Genomic DNA, 18,208 nt, shown 5'->3' with positions numbered 1-18,208 from the left:
CCGCACAAGGTATTAATTTATGAAAGTCTCGCTACAATGTAGATAATCCCAACCACCACTAAAAAAAGTAAACCTAAAATGCACTTCAGCAGCATAATGATTTCGCGACCAATCCCAACTAAAACAGATAGATCATGCATTTGTTCAACATCTATGGGCTTCTTCCACAGGATCACTACCTCATCAGCCGTCGTAGCCACCTGTGCAAGAGAGTTTTGCACGTGTTCAACATACTCTTCCTCCCAGTACCAGCCTGAACATTCAGTGCCATCCCACTGAAATTAAAACAAAAAATTAGAACTTTAATCACAATCATCATGAAAATAAGTATAAATTAACCATAATCATCAAATGCGACAAAATAACTCATATTGCGATCCGGACACTTGTAGAAGATACGGCCCTTGTTGGGACACTTCTTCCTCACCCGGTACTCCATCACAATCTTCTCCTCACACTTGCCACATGCAATGAGAGGGAGATCCGGCCTCAGTCGCTTTGTAACCCGATGAGAGGCCGAAGACCTAGAAGCAGTTGCCATCTACTCTCTATACTCATTTTTAATATAATATAAATTTCTCATTTTATAAACAAATAAAATTAAAAAAACTCTAAAATTCTCTATATCTCTAAAGCATGAAGTGTGCTATGTAGGCTAGAAATGAAAGCTCAATACTAGTTTTAAATAACTACTTTAACCTTTCTTCATCCAAATATGCAAACTTTAAAGTGATTTTGAGCTTAAATGGCTTACAAATAAAAAAAAATCTACCATAAAAAAATCACATATATTTAGTCCACAAAATGAAATAAGCTACTGATGAAACATGAGAGTATAAAGTTGGTAACCTTTAGAACCGAAGAATTGATGGAGGAATAGAAGAAATCTTGTGATCACCGATGATGAGGAAGAAGAGAGGCCGGCGATGAAACAAGAACACTGAGCTCGAAGTGGCTCGGGCTCTGGGAGGAACAAGAGGTATATAGGAGGGGGCCTTTAGTCCCAGTTATAGACAGAAACCGGGACTAAAGGTCCCTTTCTAATCCCGAACGGAGCCTCCAGCCGGGAGTAGACTTTTACTCCCGGTTGGAGGGACCAACCAGGAGTAAAAGTGAACCTTTATTTCCAGTTGGTAGCTCCAACCAGGACTAAAGTTCCCCTCCAGCAAAAGCCTGGCACAGTAGCCGTTGGATAGGGAGCCAGGGACCTTTAGTCCCGGTTGGAGCTACCAACCGGGACTAAAGGTTTCTCTAGTCCCGGACGCAAAAAATACCGGGACTACAACCAAATTTCGAAGTGGATCAAATGTCGTTTCTCTACTAGTGTTAGTCACAGTTGTATGGTTATCATTAATCACTGAAACCACTTACCTTTAGGGATCTAGATGCTCACAATCATCGAATCGTCCAACGAGTTCATTTGCAAAGTGGACACATCTCTAGTCGACCATATTGCTTCGTACTACATAGCATATTAATTCTCTCCTACAAAACTCTGTAATTTCTTTGTGTTCAAGTAATTCAATTTAGGCCGTCCCTAGTGGAAAAGCGTATTAATTCTCCCACCGTGGGATCATCTAGATGGAAATATTCCCGAACCCCTCTACTTCTACCAACTGCTCCGCCAATCACCCCATAGTCCGACATTGTTTCAATCTATCATTGGATTATCTGGTAAACTTTTCAACACAGTGACAACTTTTCTGTTGATCACCAGACCAAGTCTCATTATCCAGTGAGTATGATCGCCTCTCACAAGCGGATCATTGGATGTTCTTGGGTCATCTCAATTATTTTTCTCTTATTTTTACTTAGTTTCTTCTACGACTTCATACCACTTGTTTCCTTGCATCCCTAGAACATAACTGAACTTGTCTAACACGTCTTAGCAAACATGTTACTACTATTGATCATGCAAGTATATTAATAACAACACCACTAAGGACAAGAGATAGGGATACTGTTCACTAAAGCCAGCACTATACTGATTTTCACCTTATTAGAGCTCGTTTGGAATGCTGAATTTCATATTAACTATAAGAATTTTACGGGACTCAGTTCAATTTTACATAAAATCACAAGAACATGCGTTCCATATAGTCTTAACTTCCTAATTTTGTGTTATCTCTACACTAAGAGCACCTCCATTGTGCTGAAAAAGAGAACCGTTGGCAGGACGCGAACCATGGTTGTCAGACCCCAAACCAAATGTTGCAGATGGTTTGAACCCAAAAAGATAATAAGAAGCAGTAGCTGGCAAGCACGTAAGCTACTGGCACTTGCTCGAGGAGAGAACAGAGCTGCTTTTTGCTTTATTTATTGTGACACGGGTCCCACTCATCGATTTAGCACCGGATCAGTCAAACTTCTAGACATGGAATTCCAATAGACATGAACTTCTAGATACTGGCCACTGCTGCCTGCGCGGCGATTTACTTAGTATAGAAAAAATCTTAAAAAATATGGCTTATATGTATAATATGTTTTTTCATCGCGTTGCTACGAAATGTTAATCTATTTAGTACATTAAATGAGAAAATATGGGAAGGAAAGGTAACATGATTTTTTTTTCATTACAATGTTGTAAACGAACATAGAGGTTGGTTGTCATTACATGGTGCCTATTCTAGGCCAGCAAATCAATGACATGTTAGTAGAAAAAAGTATTTGATGGAGTTGGACTCAAGCAACTAACACACTTAGATTCAAAGCACAACATTGGCTAGGATTACATTATAGGTGGAAAGAGCAAAAACTACAACACAAGTACGTCTCCTAATGCGAGGGTTTACAAAAGAGTAAATTAGGATCCACTCCCCTTAGGTGAAACTACAACATATTTCGAAAATCTGAAATTACACGAAAGATTACACGACGTCGAACACTAAATTACACCAGAATTTAAAGTCACATGGTTAAGAGCAATCTAGTACAACCAAGGCTTACTCCAGAAGTCGGGATAGACGAGGGCAATTGAGAAACAACAAGATAATTATTATCCAAAACATGGTGTATGACCAACAGATCCAGAAACAGGAGACTGAGAAGTCAAACATCTTGAACCCTAAGACCAAACTAACCAAGGGTAGACTTGAACTTCTTCGAAAACCAGATCCCTTCTTCTCAGATTACACCATCGCCTCTGTCAGACGAACCTAGTTCCACAATGATGACTGGATCTCGTAGCTCTGCTTCGGATTCGAGAGGGATGGGGATGAAGAAGAAGAGCAAGGACCAAGGGCATCTTATAGTGGCGAATGGAGATGGGGCGCAGCGCACCGGAAGTGGAGACAACATAGATGGGATACACTGTCGGTTCACGCTGTGGGGATAAAGTCGGCCATGGCGCGCTCCCTGCGCAAGCGAGCGGAGGGGGGAATAAAGGAGAGGAGAGAGGGTTCGCTTAACGAGGGAGGCGTGCGGGCGGCCGTGTCCCCAAAAGAAAAAAGAAGGGAGGAGGTCCAGTACGGGACTTGACATCCACTTAGGCTTTTCTAAGCACTCTCTACTATCTAAGGCTAACTTTTTCTAGGTGTTCTTCTTTCCTTCCCTTCCTTGTCCACAATATGCGTCAATCTTTATATGAAGTGAGATCGCAACATACATGCTTCCTCCGAAACCACCTCCTCTTGTTTACTTTGAGATAACACTATTTCATCAACCCGTTGTGGATTTCCCGTTCAAACACCCGAATATTTGTATCAAAAGTGGTATGGCGGTGTAACCTGGTAAAGGTACTTGGTCAACAACCTCGATACCAGCGCGTGCCGAGCAGCGTCACCGTGTGGCAGTTGTTCCATAGGGCCCTCGATTTTGTCATGGCACCATAAGCTATTAACCAGGCAACTACTACCAACTTACACGCAATGAAGACAGTGGGGTCATAGACCACAGAATCAGAGGAGTATTGCAAGGAAAGATTCAAACAACGAGGGTTCCTTTTGCAACAAGGGACAAGGACTTCAAATCCAACAACGGGTTTGATTTAAAGAGATTTAAGTGTTCTGTTGGGACATCCACAATTAGTCGATACAGCGTCCTATGTTATCCAATCACGACTGGTCTGCTCACATCCGAATGGTGATTTCTCTTGTAACCCACTTAACATCGCTCTCGAAAACCCTAAGCACGTCTAACAAGACTTAAGGTAGATGGACGCAATAACACAGCAAAATAAATAAAATGCATATTCCAAAACGTCCTTATGCAGGTACAACATATATGCACTTACTCTCCCATTCTCGACACATCATTTACCTTTCCTACGATCAGACTACCTCAACAACTACGGACGAAATACAACAGAAAGATTACAATACCGGTGGACAACAATGAAAGACACTACTAACTACAGGATACATTATCCCAAGGCAACTAATCTACTTTGGACCACACATCTTCATTCTCGGGCTCAGTGAAATCTTCTACCACCCTGGCTATGGATCTGCCTCCTCTCTTGGCAACGGCTAAGTGAGAGGAATCAAGGGTTCTACTTCTGACACTTCCGAGGGTGGGTGGTACTGCAACACCGGTTCTCCTTCTTTCTGGCGGATAGACAGGGATCCCCTCCACGATCAATGGATCCTGTTGTTCAGCAGCCAACGTCCTCCGCTTGGCCCTAGTGACAAGGTAGGCCTCTCCCAACTGATGAGCATGTTGATCTTTAGCCTCCTTTAGAGCTTCTGACATGGTAGTCTCCTGACTCTCAGCGGCTGTCACATCGGCATGCGCTTCGATAAGCTGCACGTGGAGCATCCTGGAGAAGATCTCGGCTTCCTCGGCTCGCCAAAGGCACTTCCTTAGCTCCAAGGCTTGCCGGTCATACTGCTTATTAAGAGCAAGTAGGTACGTGGTCAAGTGCACCGTAGTAGGACTATCTTCTTGCGCATCCCGTCCTTGCAAAGCCTCCATGCGAGCCCTCCATGCCCGTTGATTCTTTTCCAAAGGTGGAAAAAACCTCATGGGGGTACAAGCAATGGGCTCTTTATAGATCTGGCAAAGGTACCGCAAGGCTTTGCGGGCCACAACCTGGTAGGTGTCAACGAAGTGAAACCGATTGCTATCACATTCCAGGCTTCAGTGATGTCGGGAAACTCTTCACTCTTCCCAATATAGACAGTAACTTCACACCTCTCAGTGCCATACTTTTCGTACTCATGGCCCTCATACTCGGGATGATCTTTGACTCCGAGCTTTTGCAGGGTGGAATATAGGATTTTGGGAAAACCCTCAATGTTCAGGCAGTAACTACTAACCTAGGCTCCTGCCATCGCTGGCGGTGGTTGCAAGGAAGGACTGAGTGAAAAGCTGGCTCAAAAAGAAAAGCTAGGCGAGCTAAAGTGCACAGGGTGGTGGTACCAACTAGCTAAGCCAGACCCTGCTTATAAAGGTAGAGCAGTTAGTGGTCCTGGCGCGGTCCACCAAAGTTCCAGCACGAGATCACTATAAATGAATCGACCGAATTTTTCGTGCGTTCGAGGAGAGCGATGTCCGAGGACATTAATAACTAATACGGCTGCAAGACAAAGTTCCGACAAGAGCCCAGAAAAGAGTACGGGGAGACGCGGGTCACGATAGGCGTGAACCACAACCGATGTGAAGCACAAAGCCATAGTTTAGCATTAACTCCAGAAATAAAGACACATTTAGTGTACCTAGTAGAGAACTTGATTAAGCCTACCTAAGTCAGTAGAGTGACATCTATCCTGGATACATAACCATAGTAATAGGGCTACTTATACAACTTTGCATGCAACGTCCTAACTTTTTGAAAATAATTTATTGGCAAGTTTTAGTTTAAAAATAGGTTCCGAAGCTTTATTTCTTCATTTATGCTGATGGTGCTGCTGGTAGTGTAGGGCACATGAGCAGTGCAAGGAAGGCAGCAAATCTTCGGCCGTAGTCCGCAGCGATCGCCCTGATGTTTGCCATGGTGAGGTGGACACAGAGGTGCTAAGGGATGATGGGACGCTGCACGTCTGGGAAGTTGAACCTGCACTGGCTAGGGAGCCGTATTCATGGCGACCAACCCCAACCACCGACCACCTCGGGAGCAACGTGCACGCAATCCAAGTTGTCTCTTAGATGCATGTGTAAGTACAAATGTTCCTACATGGTCGGTGAATTATTTTTATCTGATGGTTAGGAGGAGAGGCATTAAATGTGTCCACCTGTCCGACTTATTTTTATGTGATGGTGGTATGGAGGGGAGGCATTAAATGTGTCCACTTGCTTTCGACCCACCCTGCAGTAGGTGAAGATGTCCAGTGCTTTCAAATTTACTGAGTGAATTTCTAGATAGCTTAGGGAGGCACTCGCCATCTTGTGTTATATACTTTGCACGTTCAGTCTATTGCACTCGTTGTATAAATTCTCTGGGGACCACCATTTATTGCTTCATCTTTACCGTGTTTTTTTGGTGGGTCTTTACCGTGCTTTTAGTGGACTATAAAACTTTATTTGTGGACAATTTTGAGTGTTAACACTTAAGTACTCTCTCCATCTTAAAATGAATATAATTATCACTTTTCAATATGTCAGACAATTTTAAATTTAATCAATGAGATAGAGGGTGTGGTTTTAAAGACGCGGCCAGAAATAGCGTGATGTGAACCTCAGGAATTGCCTTCTACTTTGTCAGGACCATCCAAAATCTTACAGACATTGTTTACGCTTCCAAGGCATTGAAAAAGTTAGTTCAAATTTGGTCACCTCCATTCTTTTTAGGTTCATACTTCGCCATTAATGGTGTCGCTATGGCGCCATGGCTGCATAGGACGATGGGACCATGCTGCAGGTAGGCAGTGCGGCGTGTAGCGGGGGGGGGGGGGGGGGTGTGGATGCTCGGCATACATGGCCGGTGGCTCGTAGCGTGATGGTCGGCACGCATGCGAGTACGAACCGCCTGTATGCTGCTGGGGCCTTTGCTTGTGCCTGCGTGCTAACTTTGCATGGTGCATGCAAATGGACGGCGGCTAGTTAGCGTGATTAAAGGTAACAAGGTGCTGCTGGTGCGTGTGTGATAAATGTGGTGGTTGTCTGCGTGCGTGCTTGCTTTGCTCTATTTGTTGCACATATACGGTTGTGCTGCTCGTGCTGCTGCCATGCATGGAGAAGGGAGAGGGAGGGAAGGTGGGAGGTGGGACCCGCTGTCGTGGCGGCGTGCGAGCTGTCGCAGTCGGCGAGGGGTGTCCGGGCGTTGGTGCGCTGCGGCGGCGATGGTGGTGGGGTTGGCGCATGTGCCGTTGTCGGGCATCGGGCAACGAAGGACCAAGTCATCAAAACCGTTTTATTTCTTGCTCATGTGTCTGTAATTCGACCATCTTAACCATACCAACGTTCCATTGAAGCACAGCCATCAAACACATTATATGTCCCGTGGTTGCCTGTTTTTATGTTGTGAGCAGGCTACTGTTCACTTAGTCGTGGAATTGAAACACCATCGAAAACATAATCTAAGAGCAACCACAATGTTGTGCGCGCAAGTCATGGCCGCAACTCTATCTAAAAAATGGAATAATGTTGATAAAGAATGAATATGACAGGCTCTATCACAGGAGGTATTTGTTTCCACCACTCAGACCATAGTTAGGCCAACAACACGGCAACACGTGCGCCAAATCTCAAACTGAGTTTCTAAAACAGTTGTGAGATGTTCATAGCCTACATATTACATGAGACAGAGGGTGTCTAAATAGTACTATCTTACATGAAACAGTCCTACACCGGGACAATAGATGTCCAAACAGTACATAATTTTACATGAAACGGTCTTCGGATAGAACACCAAGGAGGCACAGTCTCTGAGATAGCACACCACAGCATACCGCACATAGCAAAAGTACAGTAGTAGATGATTAGAAATAGCTCTTAAGGAAAGTGGCATCAGCTTCTGAGGTTCCTTTGATCTCTAGCACCTCCGAGCAGCTACATATACCACGACAATTATTACTTAGGAGCAATTCATGCTAAACACAATCCACAATCAATAAACAGGCATCCAGCTCGGTAAAGTTACCTGTATCAGCGCAACAATGTCTTTCTTTTCTTTTGATGAAAATAAGATAGCAAAAGTATCTTTCTTTCTTTTTTATGAAAATAAGATTTTTTTTTTTGATAAGGATGAAAATAAGATATTGACTTCACCCTGATAGAAGAGCAGAGTAGGCATTTTTTTAGGAATAGCAGAGTAGGCATGTCAAGGGTTGCACTTGCACCTGCAAGAAGTCCGGATGCAAGAAAACCTAATGCGAGTGTTTCAAGGTATACATCCCAATCATTGGTCTCTGATGCCCATTGCTTACTTAATTCTGATGATCGTGTATTATGTTACTAAAATCTTATTGCTTGAACTGTGATTCTGAAGAACAAGGTTGCATGCACTGTGAGATGAAGAGTCGCTACGGCCAACCGAAGGTGTGGCTGGAAACATCGCAGCAATTGCCGATCCTCAGGATTCTACCACACATGTTCATGAAGTCGGGAACCGGTTAGCTCTTGACCTTGACATTTTTGTTATTTTTCAAAGGTGATGTGCAGTCCTGCTCTGCTCCCGAACGCATATGTAGTGTGGTGGCAAGTGCTCCCGGTGGTGACTGGTGAGCCAGTCGGCCAGGACTAGTTTTTCTGGTGATCTGTTCATAAATCATAGCAGTTCTTGCGATAGTATATTTCATTGGAATAGCACAAAGACTGTTATCAAATGAATATAGTAAACGATAAACTGATGCATATTAGGTGCCATGTCAGTATTCTGATGTTTGTATTCATGTTGACATGATTGCACGCAGTCCCTCAAACCTTTACAATTGCGACACGGACAACAACAGCCAGATCAGATTCCGATGCAAGTTGAGATTGATGAAGCTGATCAACTGCAGAATATACATTGGTAATAGGTATGATTGCGCCTGGCATTAGATATCCCCCATGTACCAATTGCAACTTTGAGGATTGCTCTATTTGTTGACTTAGTGTGGTACTTATCGATGAATTTTGTCGACCATTGCTCATTGTAATGCTGTAATACTTGAACATTGAAGCTGCAAAGTCTGATCTTGTCTTTTAATGATTGTGGAAATATGTTATGTTGCAAACTCACATGTATATAACTGAACACGCAGTAAGCTGATCTTGAGCACAACTGTAAAGAGCATTACTACTTAAGTAACTAAACAAACAATACAATACTACATTACAGGCATCCTCTTTAGTGGTAGAAATAAGGTACATTACCGGTAAACTAACATGGTATGTATCAGTGAGGAAAGTACATGGGGGTTACAGCCTACCAAGCCATGACAGTCAACTCACAATTCACATAGCCTATCAACCTTCTGCATATTGTCAATACCTGTCTCTATGTATATCACTATTAAAGCCATCGCACTGCCAACATATTTAATTTTCAGATTAGCAACTTGGGCGCTCAAAGTCCCAACGTTGACCTGAGCCACTTGCTGATGTCGTCCATCTCTTCAGGGGTAGTATAGTGACCAAGTCTGCATTAAAAAAAAAGAGAACATTTTGTGACTTTTTAATCTCTGGGGAAAAAACTGATGGTAAAGCGTTCATGACAAAATTTGAGAATATCAGTACCCATTGTAGGGTTTGAAATAGGTATACTGGAATCCCGAGTTCCGTAGAATCTCAGCTGACCTTTCACCGTTCCTATAGGTGACAACCTCATCGGCTGCAAAAACATAAAGAAATAAACCATTTTTGGATCTTTAGAGCTTGCAGTAGATTAACAAATTTAAACACATCAATGCTAACCTATTCCATGGTTGAGCAGGATTGGCAAGCTAGAAGCTTTTCTAAGAGCAAGCTGCGAGCTCTCAATCTTGCTCCTTAGGGTCCTGAACAAGTAAACATAAGAGCAGTCTATTCAGGATGCATTTTAAGAAAACGTATTAACGTAACCATGTTTTCCGGAAATTAGAAGGTTGAAGTCACACCTTGAGCAAGGAAGCCAGCCACTTAAACCAACGACGACGCGGAGGTTGATCGGATAGGCAATGCCATTTGTGAATCTTCCATGAGCATAGCATGCAGCAGAGTGGAGGGCAGCGGCAGCACCCATGCTGAACCCTCCTATCCCAAGGCTCACTGACATTGCAATTTCATCAGCATTAACGACATGAAATTCCACAACGATTGATATTTGTATATATTCTTGGTGATGTTTGACGTACTCAACTAAAAGTAAAATTGCATAAATAATTGTAAGGAAAAAATAGAAACTAGTATCTCGCAAAAAAAATAGAAACTAGTAATATGCTGTCAGATCAGTTTCTATTGGTGTTTTACTGTTTACACGTTTTCCTTTGTTTTACTGCTATATTATTGTGTAAATCCTAAATCCTGAAGTTAGCTATAGTACCATCAGATGGCTCGGAGGATAGTAGGTTTGCCACATGCGCGGCTGAAGCATCGAGCCCTTCGACATCAGCATGGCCGTCCAATGAAGTTTCGTCCACATCAAACCCTGTTTTATTTCAGAGAAGAAACAGAGAATCATTTCTTGCTCACATAAAGATACCCTAGAAGCTCGATCAGGAAAGCAAAGTTGCAGGCTTTTGAGCCCAGTCCATGAGTCATATATAGAGTTGAGAAACCCACATGCAGTGCAAGGGAATCCACCGAAAGCCGCGACAGGCCGTGTTGGTGCAGTAGGGCAAATCCATTTAACCTGCACAAGGATGAGATGGGTTTCAGAGTCAGTGGACAGAGAATGCAGGGGCAATTCTATGGCTATCCTATTCCTATCTAGTGAGGTGGATAAGGTTTATTAATCTGCAGATAACAGCAGTTATTATATATAGATGTATGTAGATAGAGGAATAGTAGCTAGGTATTAGGTGTGTCTGCATGAATAACTCAATTGCAAAAGTGAAAGTGTAGCATGATTTCTTACATTGGCCAGTGGAAGAGAATCCAGGAGCTGGGACCAGCTGCAAATGGGAACAAAAATGAAAAGGATAAGGAAAACATATTAGGCCAATGCCTCAAGATCTCCATAATAGGGATATAGTGGTATACCATTGGGTAGGATAAGGAAAACATAATAGGGATACAATTATAGATACCATTGGGTAGGTGAAGCATGTAAGGCTCCGACACTTCCACCAGCAATCCAATGGTATCTATAATTGGTATCTATAATTGTATCCCTATTAGGTTAAAAAAATGAAAGGAACACACTGGATGCCTATAAACTCACCAAGGAAAATTCTTGTGTCACCAGCACATGAGGACAACAGAGACCGTTGTGCGCAATGTAAATTCAACCATACAGTGGGAGTCAACAGGTCTATAACCCATTTTTGCATTTGAAACTCTGAAACTACTGAAAACAGAGATGTCATCCTCCTGCATGAGTGCTTCTTGGTTTCCACCTCAGGACCTAGGATTTCACCATACATGTTACCCTGCGACAGACATGGGAGCAAATATATAAGTATCTGTATATACATGTGAATCATATGTAGTTGGTACTATAGCTAGAAAGATAAGGCAAGAAAGTTCTAAATAAAAACCAATAGTCCATAAGCAAAATGAATGTGTTACTGTGCTCACCAATAGTCCAAAACCGTGAGCCCCTTAAGCATTATTGTACTATATCAAAGCCCACTAATTACATATTATAAATCAGCCAACTCGCTAATAGACTATTGAAACCAGGATCGTGAACTTCACAAGCTGATAGATCGAAGCAAACTTCAGATATTATTTCAGGAGACCTAAAATTGTGGTTTGTATCCAAAATGTAATCAGAGAAATCCCGAACTGCTTCTTACAGCACAAAGTTCAACATGGCACAACACATATTCAGAGTTATTTCAGTTCAAACCATTTTAATTTGGTGGTAGTGGCTGAATACATTATGCAATATACCTAAATTTTGCAGCTTTTCCATATGAAGTTATTCAGGGTCTAACTTCTTCTGTATCAATATAGGGCGTGTTTGGCATGGTTCCAACTCTAGGTGGAGCTGCTCTACTCCAGAACTTTAGGTGGAGCCAGCTCTGGGTGAAGTTGGAACTGTCTGATGGAGGTGTTTGGCTGGGAGGGTACCTTCAGCTCCAAAAAGACAACTAGGATGAATTGCCATTGTTACCCCCAACTCACGTCCCCACATGTCAGCCTCTCCACCCTATCTTCTTCTTTGTCAGAATGCCGGTTGCGCTTGAACCCGATGGAGCTTCGCACGAGACGTGGCGGTGCTGGCCGGTTGAGAGCAGGACGGGGCTATGGCGGTGCGGGTCAGCGGCGACTGGGATGAGAGCAGGATGGGGCTATGGCGGCGTGGGTCAGTGGCGGCCGGCACGGGCCGCACCTCGCTCCCAGCGGCTGCAGGCGACCAAGCGACGGCGCACGGCTGGGTCTCGAGGCTAGTGCTTGGCCGTCGCGGGCGTTGGGCCAAGCCGCTCCTCCCGATCGGCGGCCGCGCCGTCTTTTTGTCGGCCGCACTGCTCTAAGCGCCCAAGCCGCTCCGCCCGGCCGCGTCTTGCCCCTTCGCCGGCCGCACCACACACTCGCGGAAGGATAGAAGCAACCTACGTGGGACGGGGTAGGCGGCCTGGTTGGAGGCTGCACGACGGGCTCCACAGCGGTCGGGCTGGCGGCGCCGCCCTACTGTGGATTGGAGCCCCCAGGGTGGGGGATGACGGGGAGGTGGGAGCAGTGGCAGATGGTGGAGTGAGAATAGGCCGACCGGCATGCACGACGGCGGCGGCATCACATGGGACGACATAGGCTGCAGCACGGACGGGGAAGGTGGGGATGGCGGCAGGGATGCACCCTCCGGCCATCGGGGGAGTGTGAATGGCAGCAGGTCAGCAGTGGCGGGATGAGGCAGGGGTTGTGTTGGGAAGGAGACAAAGAATAGAAAGAACGAACCGTTTTCTGTGTAACCAGTGGCATTGGTGGGTAATTATCCACCAACTCCACGAGGAGGTTCATATTGGGTGGTTTTGGAGCTGCAAAAGAGGTGCTCCAAAACTTCACCCCCATTTGCACTACAACTCCATGGAGTTGGTAGCTTCATGGAGTTTTAGAGCTGGGGTGTTTGGCTGGAGTTGCTGGAGTTCAGCTCCAGAGCCATGCCAAACACGCCCATAATATGTAGCTTTCCCACCGGTCCACTTTTTTTTTAAAAAAATGGAGTATTGAAATTATGGATAGTCCTAAACTCCTATAACTGAAACCTGATATTTCAAAGCTCCAGTCACTTAGCACATGTGCAACTTATTTACAGGTAAGCACGAAAATATTCAGTAACTTATATAAAGCATACATGATGAAAACCAAGAAAAAATGACAGGAGCATTGGTAGTACCATTTCAGGTTGAGCTATGAGCTTCAAAATTCCAGCAGCTGGAAAACCTTTAAGAAGCATACATCCTGCATTGCCGTCATCATTCATTAGTGCCATAATATTTGGTACAAAACCTGTCATCACCAAATCCAAACATAAAAAATCAGAAATCACCACATCCTACGTCACACACGAAATCAAAATCAGAATTACCACAGCCATCTCGTCGCCCAACCCCAGCCATCACCAAATTTCCAAATCATGAATCACCACAGGCTGCAGCCCACTCCACATACCAAATCGAAAAAAACACTAGACACAATGGATTGACAAAAGGCAGAGCCATAGAGGGTCAAAGGAGCAGGCAGGAGCCCACAGCTGCACAGGTGCAGGCGCGTAGGAAATTATTTGGAAATGCTAATAAGGAATTATGTAAAGTGGCAATCCAGCAAGGCAATTCCTGAAGAGTGAGCAACAAAAATCAAGCTGCAATTCAGTAATGCAAGCTATTAGATGTAGAGATCTTTTGGGACTACGCTCTAACGCATCGACTCTATCTGATACAAGCAAACTTATATAGAGGGGATGGAACTCAGCCATGGAAATATTACTAAAATGTGCTATGGCATATATAAAATGAGATGAAGACATATTTGCTTGTAGATCTATATTATTTCATTTTAAGTATAAATAGCTTCTCAAACTATGCTACTTTCCCTTTTCCAAGAAATTCAGGAGGGGGAGAGGAGGGAAGGGAGAGCAGCAGTTCCCTGGCAAGCATAGGTTATCAGGAGAAAATTGTTTGAAAGAAAATTAAACAGGGGAAATAGAATTCTTAAAAAAAGAAGATGAGCTGCTAACCTACAAATAATATGACCTGAGATAAGATAAACATAAACATGGAATTGGATACTAACACAAGGCTGATACAGAGGTCACTGAGTTGCTGCAAGATTAGTCCAAATTGTTTCTACATACAATATTTCCAACAGGCTGCCCGAACGCTATCAGAGTATATTTTCTCACAAATAGCTCACAGATCGATACACTAAGCATAAAGCACGAAAAAGGAATCTGAGACAAGAAAAGCGAAAATGTATAAATTATAATAGACCAAGGAAACCTACCAAAACAGAGAGCTTACTCATGCCACAACGAAGAGTAACAAAGGGAAGCCTCACATCCAGTATTACACAGGGATCTGGAGAGGGAATGAACGGATCCAGCAGCGAGGTGGGATGGACAGATCTGGTAAATGGGATGAAAAAATAGAACAATTAGGCACACTTTATTGTTTTAAAGCAATGGAAAATTCAAAGTGTCAAACTAAACACATGAGACATGCATATCTATCAAAACGAATTAAGTATTTTGAGTGACTGGATTAAATAGGGCATCACCATCTTGCTGCTAGGGTACCTTGCACTCTCTCATGTTATCCATTTTCTTGTACCAGTTAGGACCTGCTCTGCTTGCTGAGATGCTCTCTCTCATATTCTCTTCGATTGGAGCCAATTTGTCTTCACACTTGTAGGCTTTGTCCATTGTTTTCCATAGCACCTATATCCGAATATATTAGTTACAAACCTGTTAATCACAATACAATACCACAGGAAGTGCATATGTATGGCACCTTGTTAAATTTACATCAAAACAAATTAGCTGATTGCATGTCCAACGCCTATTTTTTAGAACATGATATAGGAGTACCTTAAATTTACAGCAAAATAAATTATGTTTCCAAAATAGCGGAGCTCTAAACATCATAAATTATTCAAATATTTGCCACATCCGCCAAAATTAGTTTAGTTTGGAAAGGACAAAGGGAAAAGAACACAAACGATAAATTAAGAACGGAAAGGGAGATAAGATATGGAGGTGAATGCATACCGGTCTAATAGAACTGCAGAGTGTAAGTTCTTTGTTCAATTCATAATTAGTGCCCTTCTTTACCATAGTGGGTCGAGCTCCTGTGAAATGCTAAAAATAATCCTTTAATTAGCAGGCACATGAGCAAATAAATAGCAGAACTCTAAACAGCGAAATTAAATTCAAATATATGGAATATTAGTGGTAGTGGACTCGTTGAGCTGGAACCAAACTTGACAAATCTCTTGGTGAGAGGATAACTACCAACAAATCAAGAACTTAAAGAAAATAGAAGCAGACAAACAAGAAGAAAGGAGATGAGGAGACTTACCTGGATGGATTTTGATGAGGACATGACACCCATGCATATGATCATGTTTGGCACATGGGATAGAGGGGAAGGAGGCCAGCAAGGGTGTCCAAGTCAAGAAGGAGGCCCGAGACTAATTCGGTTCGAGTCCCCGAGGTGGAGGCCCAAAGCAAGTCAAGTTCGAGTCTGCCTCGGAATCCAGAACCAGTCTACCTTAAACTGGTCACCCAGGACGCATCCAGACTCCGTTTCCAATGATCCACATATGGATGGAAAGCTAATTTGATAAGGAAGCCAATCCAAGTGGTTTCACGTCAAAAGCTGTTCAGAATCAACGGGAATCATCGAAACAAGTCAGCGTACAGAATCTGTTAGGGTACTGCGACACCTTCTTTTGGTCCGTTGGACCGTGTATCGTGTTTGGGCCCATTAGGAGGCGCATCCAGGGTAGGCGACGACCCTAAGACCTTTATAATCATACGCCGCCGCCGTCATTAGGTTTTGGGTTTTGCTTAGATTAATCTGTCAAGAACAGTTTCACCGTTCATCGGTTTGTGAGACCCCAACTTCGTGAGTTTAATCATTCATCTGCAATTTGGTTGCATTATTTCTTGTTCTTGCTTGTGTTCTTCGTTGCGCAGGCAGGGATTAGCCTTCTTGGCGAGGTCAACCTGGTCCGTGACTCGGTTGATAACCAGAGGAGCTGTGGTGCTAAGATTGCAGGGTTCGATCTTTCGATCTGAAGCCGGATTGGTGTGTCATTCTCTGCCACAACGATAGTTACCATCACCTGATGGAAGATCGGGATCCCCGTCTCCATTAGATTTGGCTATGGAGGCACCAGATCCGACTGTGGAGTCACCGGAGCAGCCACCAGTGAGCAGCCCATGGTGCAGCCGTGCAGGTAAAGAAGAGAGGGGGACTCGCCTGAGCTCACGTCCACCCTTGGGGACCACCCCACCGCCACACCACCGTGCCGGGGAGAGCACTCACCCAGCACCGCCGTGCCGCCTCTGCGTGGGAGCCCGCCATTGCTGAGGCCATGATGCCGGGACGCTGCGCCGCCTCCGCGTGGGGCCCGCCCTAGGTGAGGCCGCATGCCGGGGCTGCTGTGCCGCCCACTAGAGCCTCCGCCGGATCCATCCATCCGTATGCCCGCACCGCAAAGAAGAGAGAGAGGGAGGAGCAATGAGGTAGAGAGCGGAGCCAGGGAGAAGCGAGTGGAGAGGCAGATATTTTTCAGCCAGCCCATCCAGAGGTCGACAGCGAAAGCTGCCTTTATCTAAGATGGGTCGACTCACCACTGTCTTTTGATTGAATGCGTCCACTTGCTTCATCTATCCACTGCCGAATGCACAGAGGAAGGCTGGTTGTGACGCACTTCATCTGAGTCGTGGAATTTCTATCTAACACATCAACTAAATGGAACATATGTGGGCACCCTGGGAGACTGCCTAGACGGCGTGCCTTCATATCTCTAATGGGTTTACCCATGATGGAATCCAATTGAGTCAATTCAGTTCGATCTTAACACTCATCCCTGCTGTACTACAGCTCCAGTGCTGCACCCACACTTCTTCCACTCCACACTCCATTGCTGCTTGCAATAAGTATAATCCTTAAATTTTCTTCAAAAAAAGTATAATTCCTAAATGATATGAATTTTTATTCTAAGATTTGGATGATTTGCAAATCAAATTTGACCGGACATGATTTTCAATCGAATTTACTACCTTGTAGTCACCCACAAGGCACACCATCGAATTCACCCACAAGACACACACACATGATGACATGAACGTGTTGGACAACATTACAACCAAAAAGAAAAAATGCCACACCTCCACTGCCAAAACGTCTAGCCAACTTTACCAGTACTCCTCCATATTCACACCAGATGCAAAGGTCACAATTTAAAGCCTACTAACTGAGCTCATCATACGCACCATGTGCCAAATCATGGGAGGGCACAAGGAAGTGACAAGTGAGAGTAATAAACATAATTCAGCTTGAGCAGATAGAAGCACATGCGCGATGTCAAATCTTCCAAATTTTAAGAACAGACACTAATAGGGTGTTTGGTTTAAGGAATCACTCCACTCCATTTCTCAAATGTGATGAAATAACGACATTCATAAGACTAGTGCTAATTGTTAGCTTGTGAGGAATGAGATGATGATGAAACAATCCATTTCATTCTAGGGCCAAACAAAAAAGCGAGAAATGAAAATATAATAAACTAACTCATTCCTCAAACAAAACACCCTATAAGTATTAACTGATTGCTCTCATGCAAGCAGAAGGGTGTAATGTATTATTCATACTAACATAGGACCGGACGCACCCACCCAGCATCTGATCATGAAGTGACCCAGCATCCGGTCAAAGACCGACGCCTATGCCTTCACTACTGCCACTGACCGAACATAGGACCCTAGCGTTCGGTCACTGCGTGACCAGCGTCCGATGCACTCTGTGAAACCCTATCTTTTGTATACACTCCGCCGATGAAGTTTCGAACCCTCACTCCCATGTGATAAACACAATGTGTATCATCGTTCACCTCTATTTCTTCACCAAATTGATCCACATCAACTCCAACATCTTCTCCTTTGTAAATGTGCCAACACCACCAAGTGTATACCACCATGTGTATGTGTGTTAGCTTTTCATAAACATTTTTTAAAGGATTAGCCACTTAACTTGCCACG

At 44.0% G+C, this 18,208-nt stretch overlaps 1 protein-coding gene across 1 annotated transcript; it reads right to left on the bottom strand.

Moving 5' to 3' along the window:
• Nucleotides 1-9,086: 9,086 nt before the first annotated feature.
• On the bottom strand, nt 9,087-11,376 carry LOC136510832 (acyl-protein thioesterase 1-like). Its single transcript, XM_066505155.1, has 8 exons — nt 11,243-11,376; nt 10,916-10,952; nt 10,621-10,690; nt 10,382-10,486; nt 9,957-10,107; nt 9,775-9,857; nt 9,598-9,691; nt 9,087-9,500 (listed from the first exon to the last, which is right to left on the bottom strand). The coding sequence occupies exons 1-8, from the start codon at nt 11,374-11,376 to the stop codon at nt 9,428-9,430; spliced, it is 747 nt and encodes a 248-aa protein (XP_066361252.1). The 3' UTR covers nt 9,087-9,427.
• Between the last annotated feature and the right edge of the window lie 6,832 nt (nt 11,377-18,208).

The sequence above is a fragment of the Miscanthus floridulus genome, chromosome 16 (genome assembly GCF_019320115.1).
Source record: "Miscanthus floridulus cultivar M001 chromosome 16, ASM1932011v1, whole genome shotgun sequence".
In the NCBI taxonomy this organism is placed as follows: domain Eukaryota; kingdom Viridiplantae; phylum Streptophyta; class Magnoliopsida; order Poales; family Poaceae; genus Miscanthus; species Miscanthus floridulus.
This window is presented reverse-complemented; position numbering and strand designations above follow the sequence as displayed.

Coding starts and splice junctions, on each gene's coding strand:
- LOC136510832 (XM_066505155.1), bottom strand. CDS start 11,376: ATGCAGGAGGATGACATCTCTGTTTTCAGTAGTTTCAGAGTTTCAAAT. Junction 9,858..9,956: donor GGCTGGCTTCCTTGCTCAAG/GTGTGACTTCAA, acceptor TTACTTGTTCAG/GACCCTAAGGAGCAAGATTG. Junction 9,692..9,774: donor CCTGCTCAACCATGGAATAG/GTTAGCATTGAT, acceptor ATGTTTTTGCAG/CCGATGAGGTTGTCACCTAT.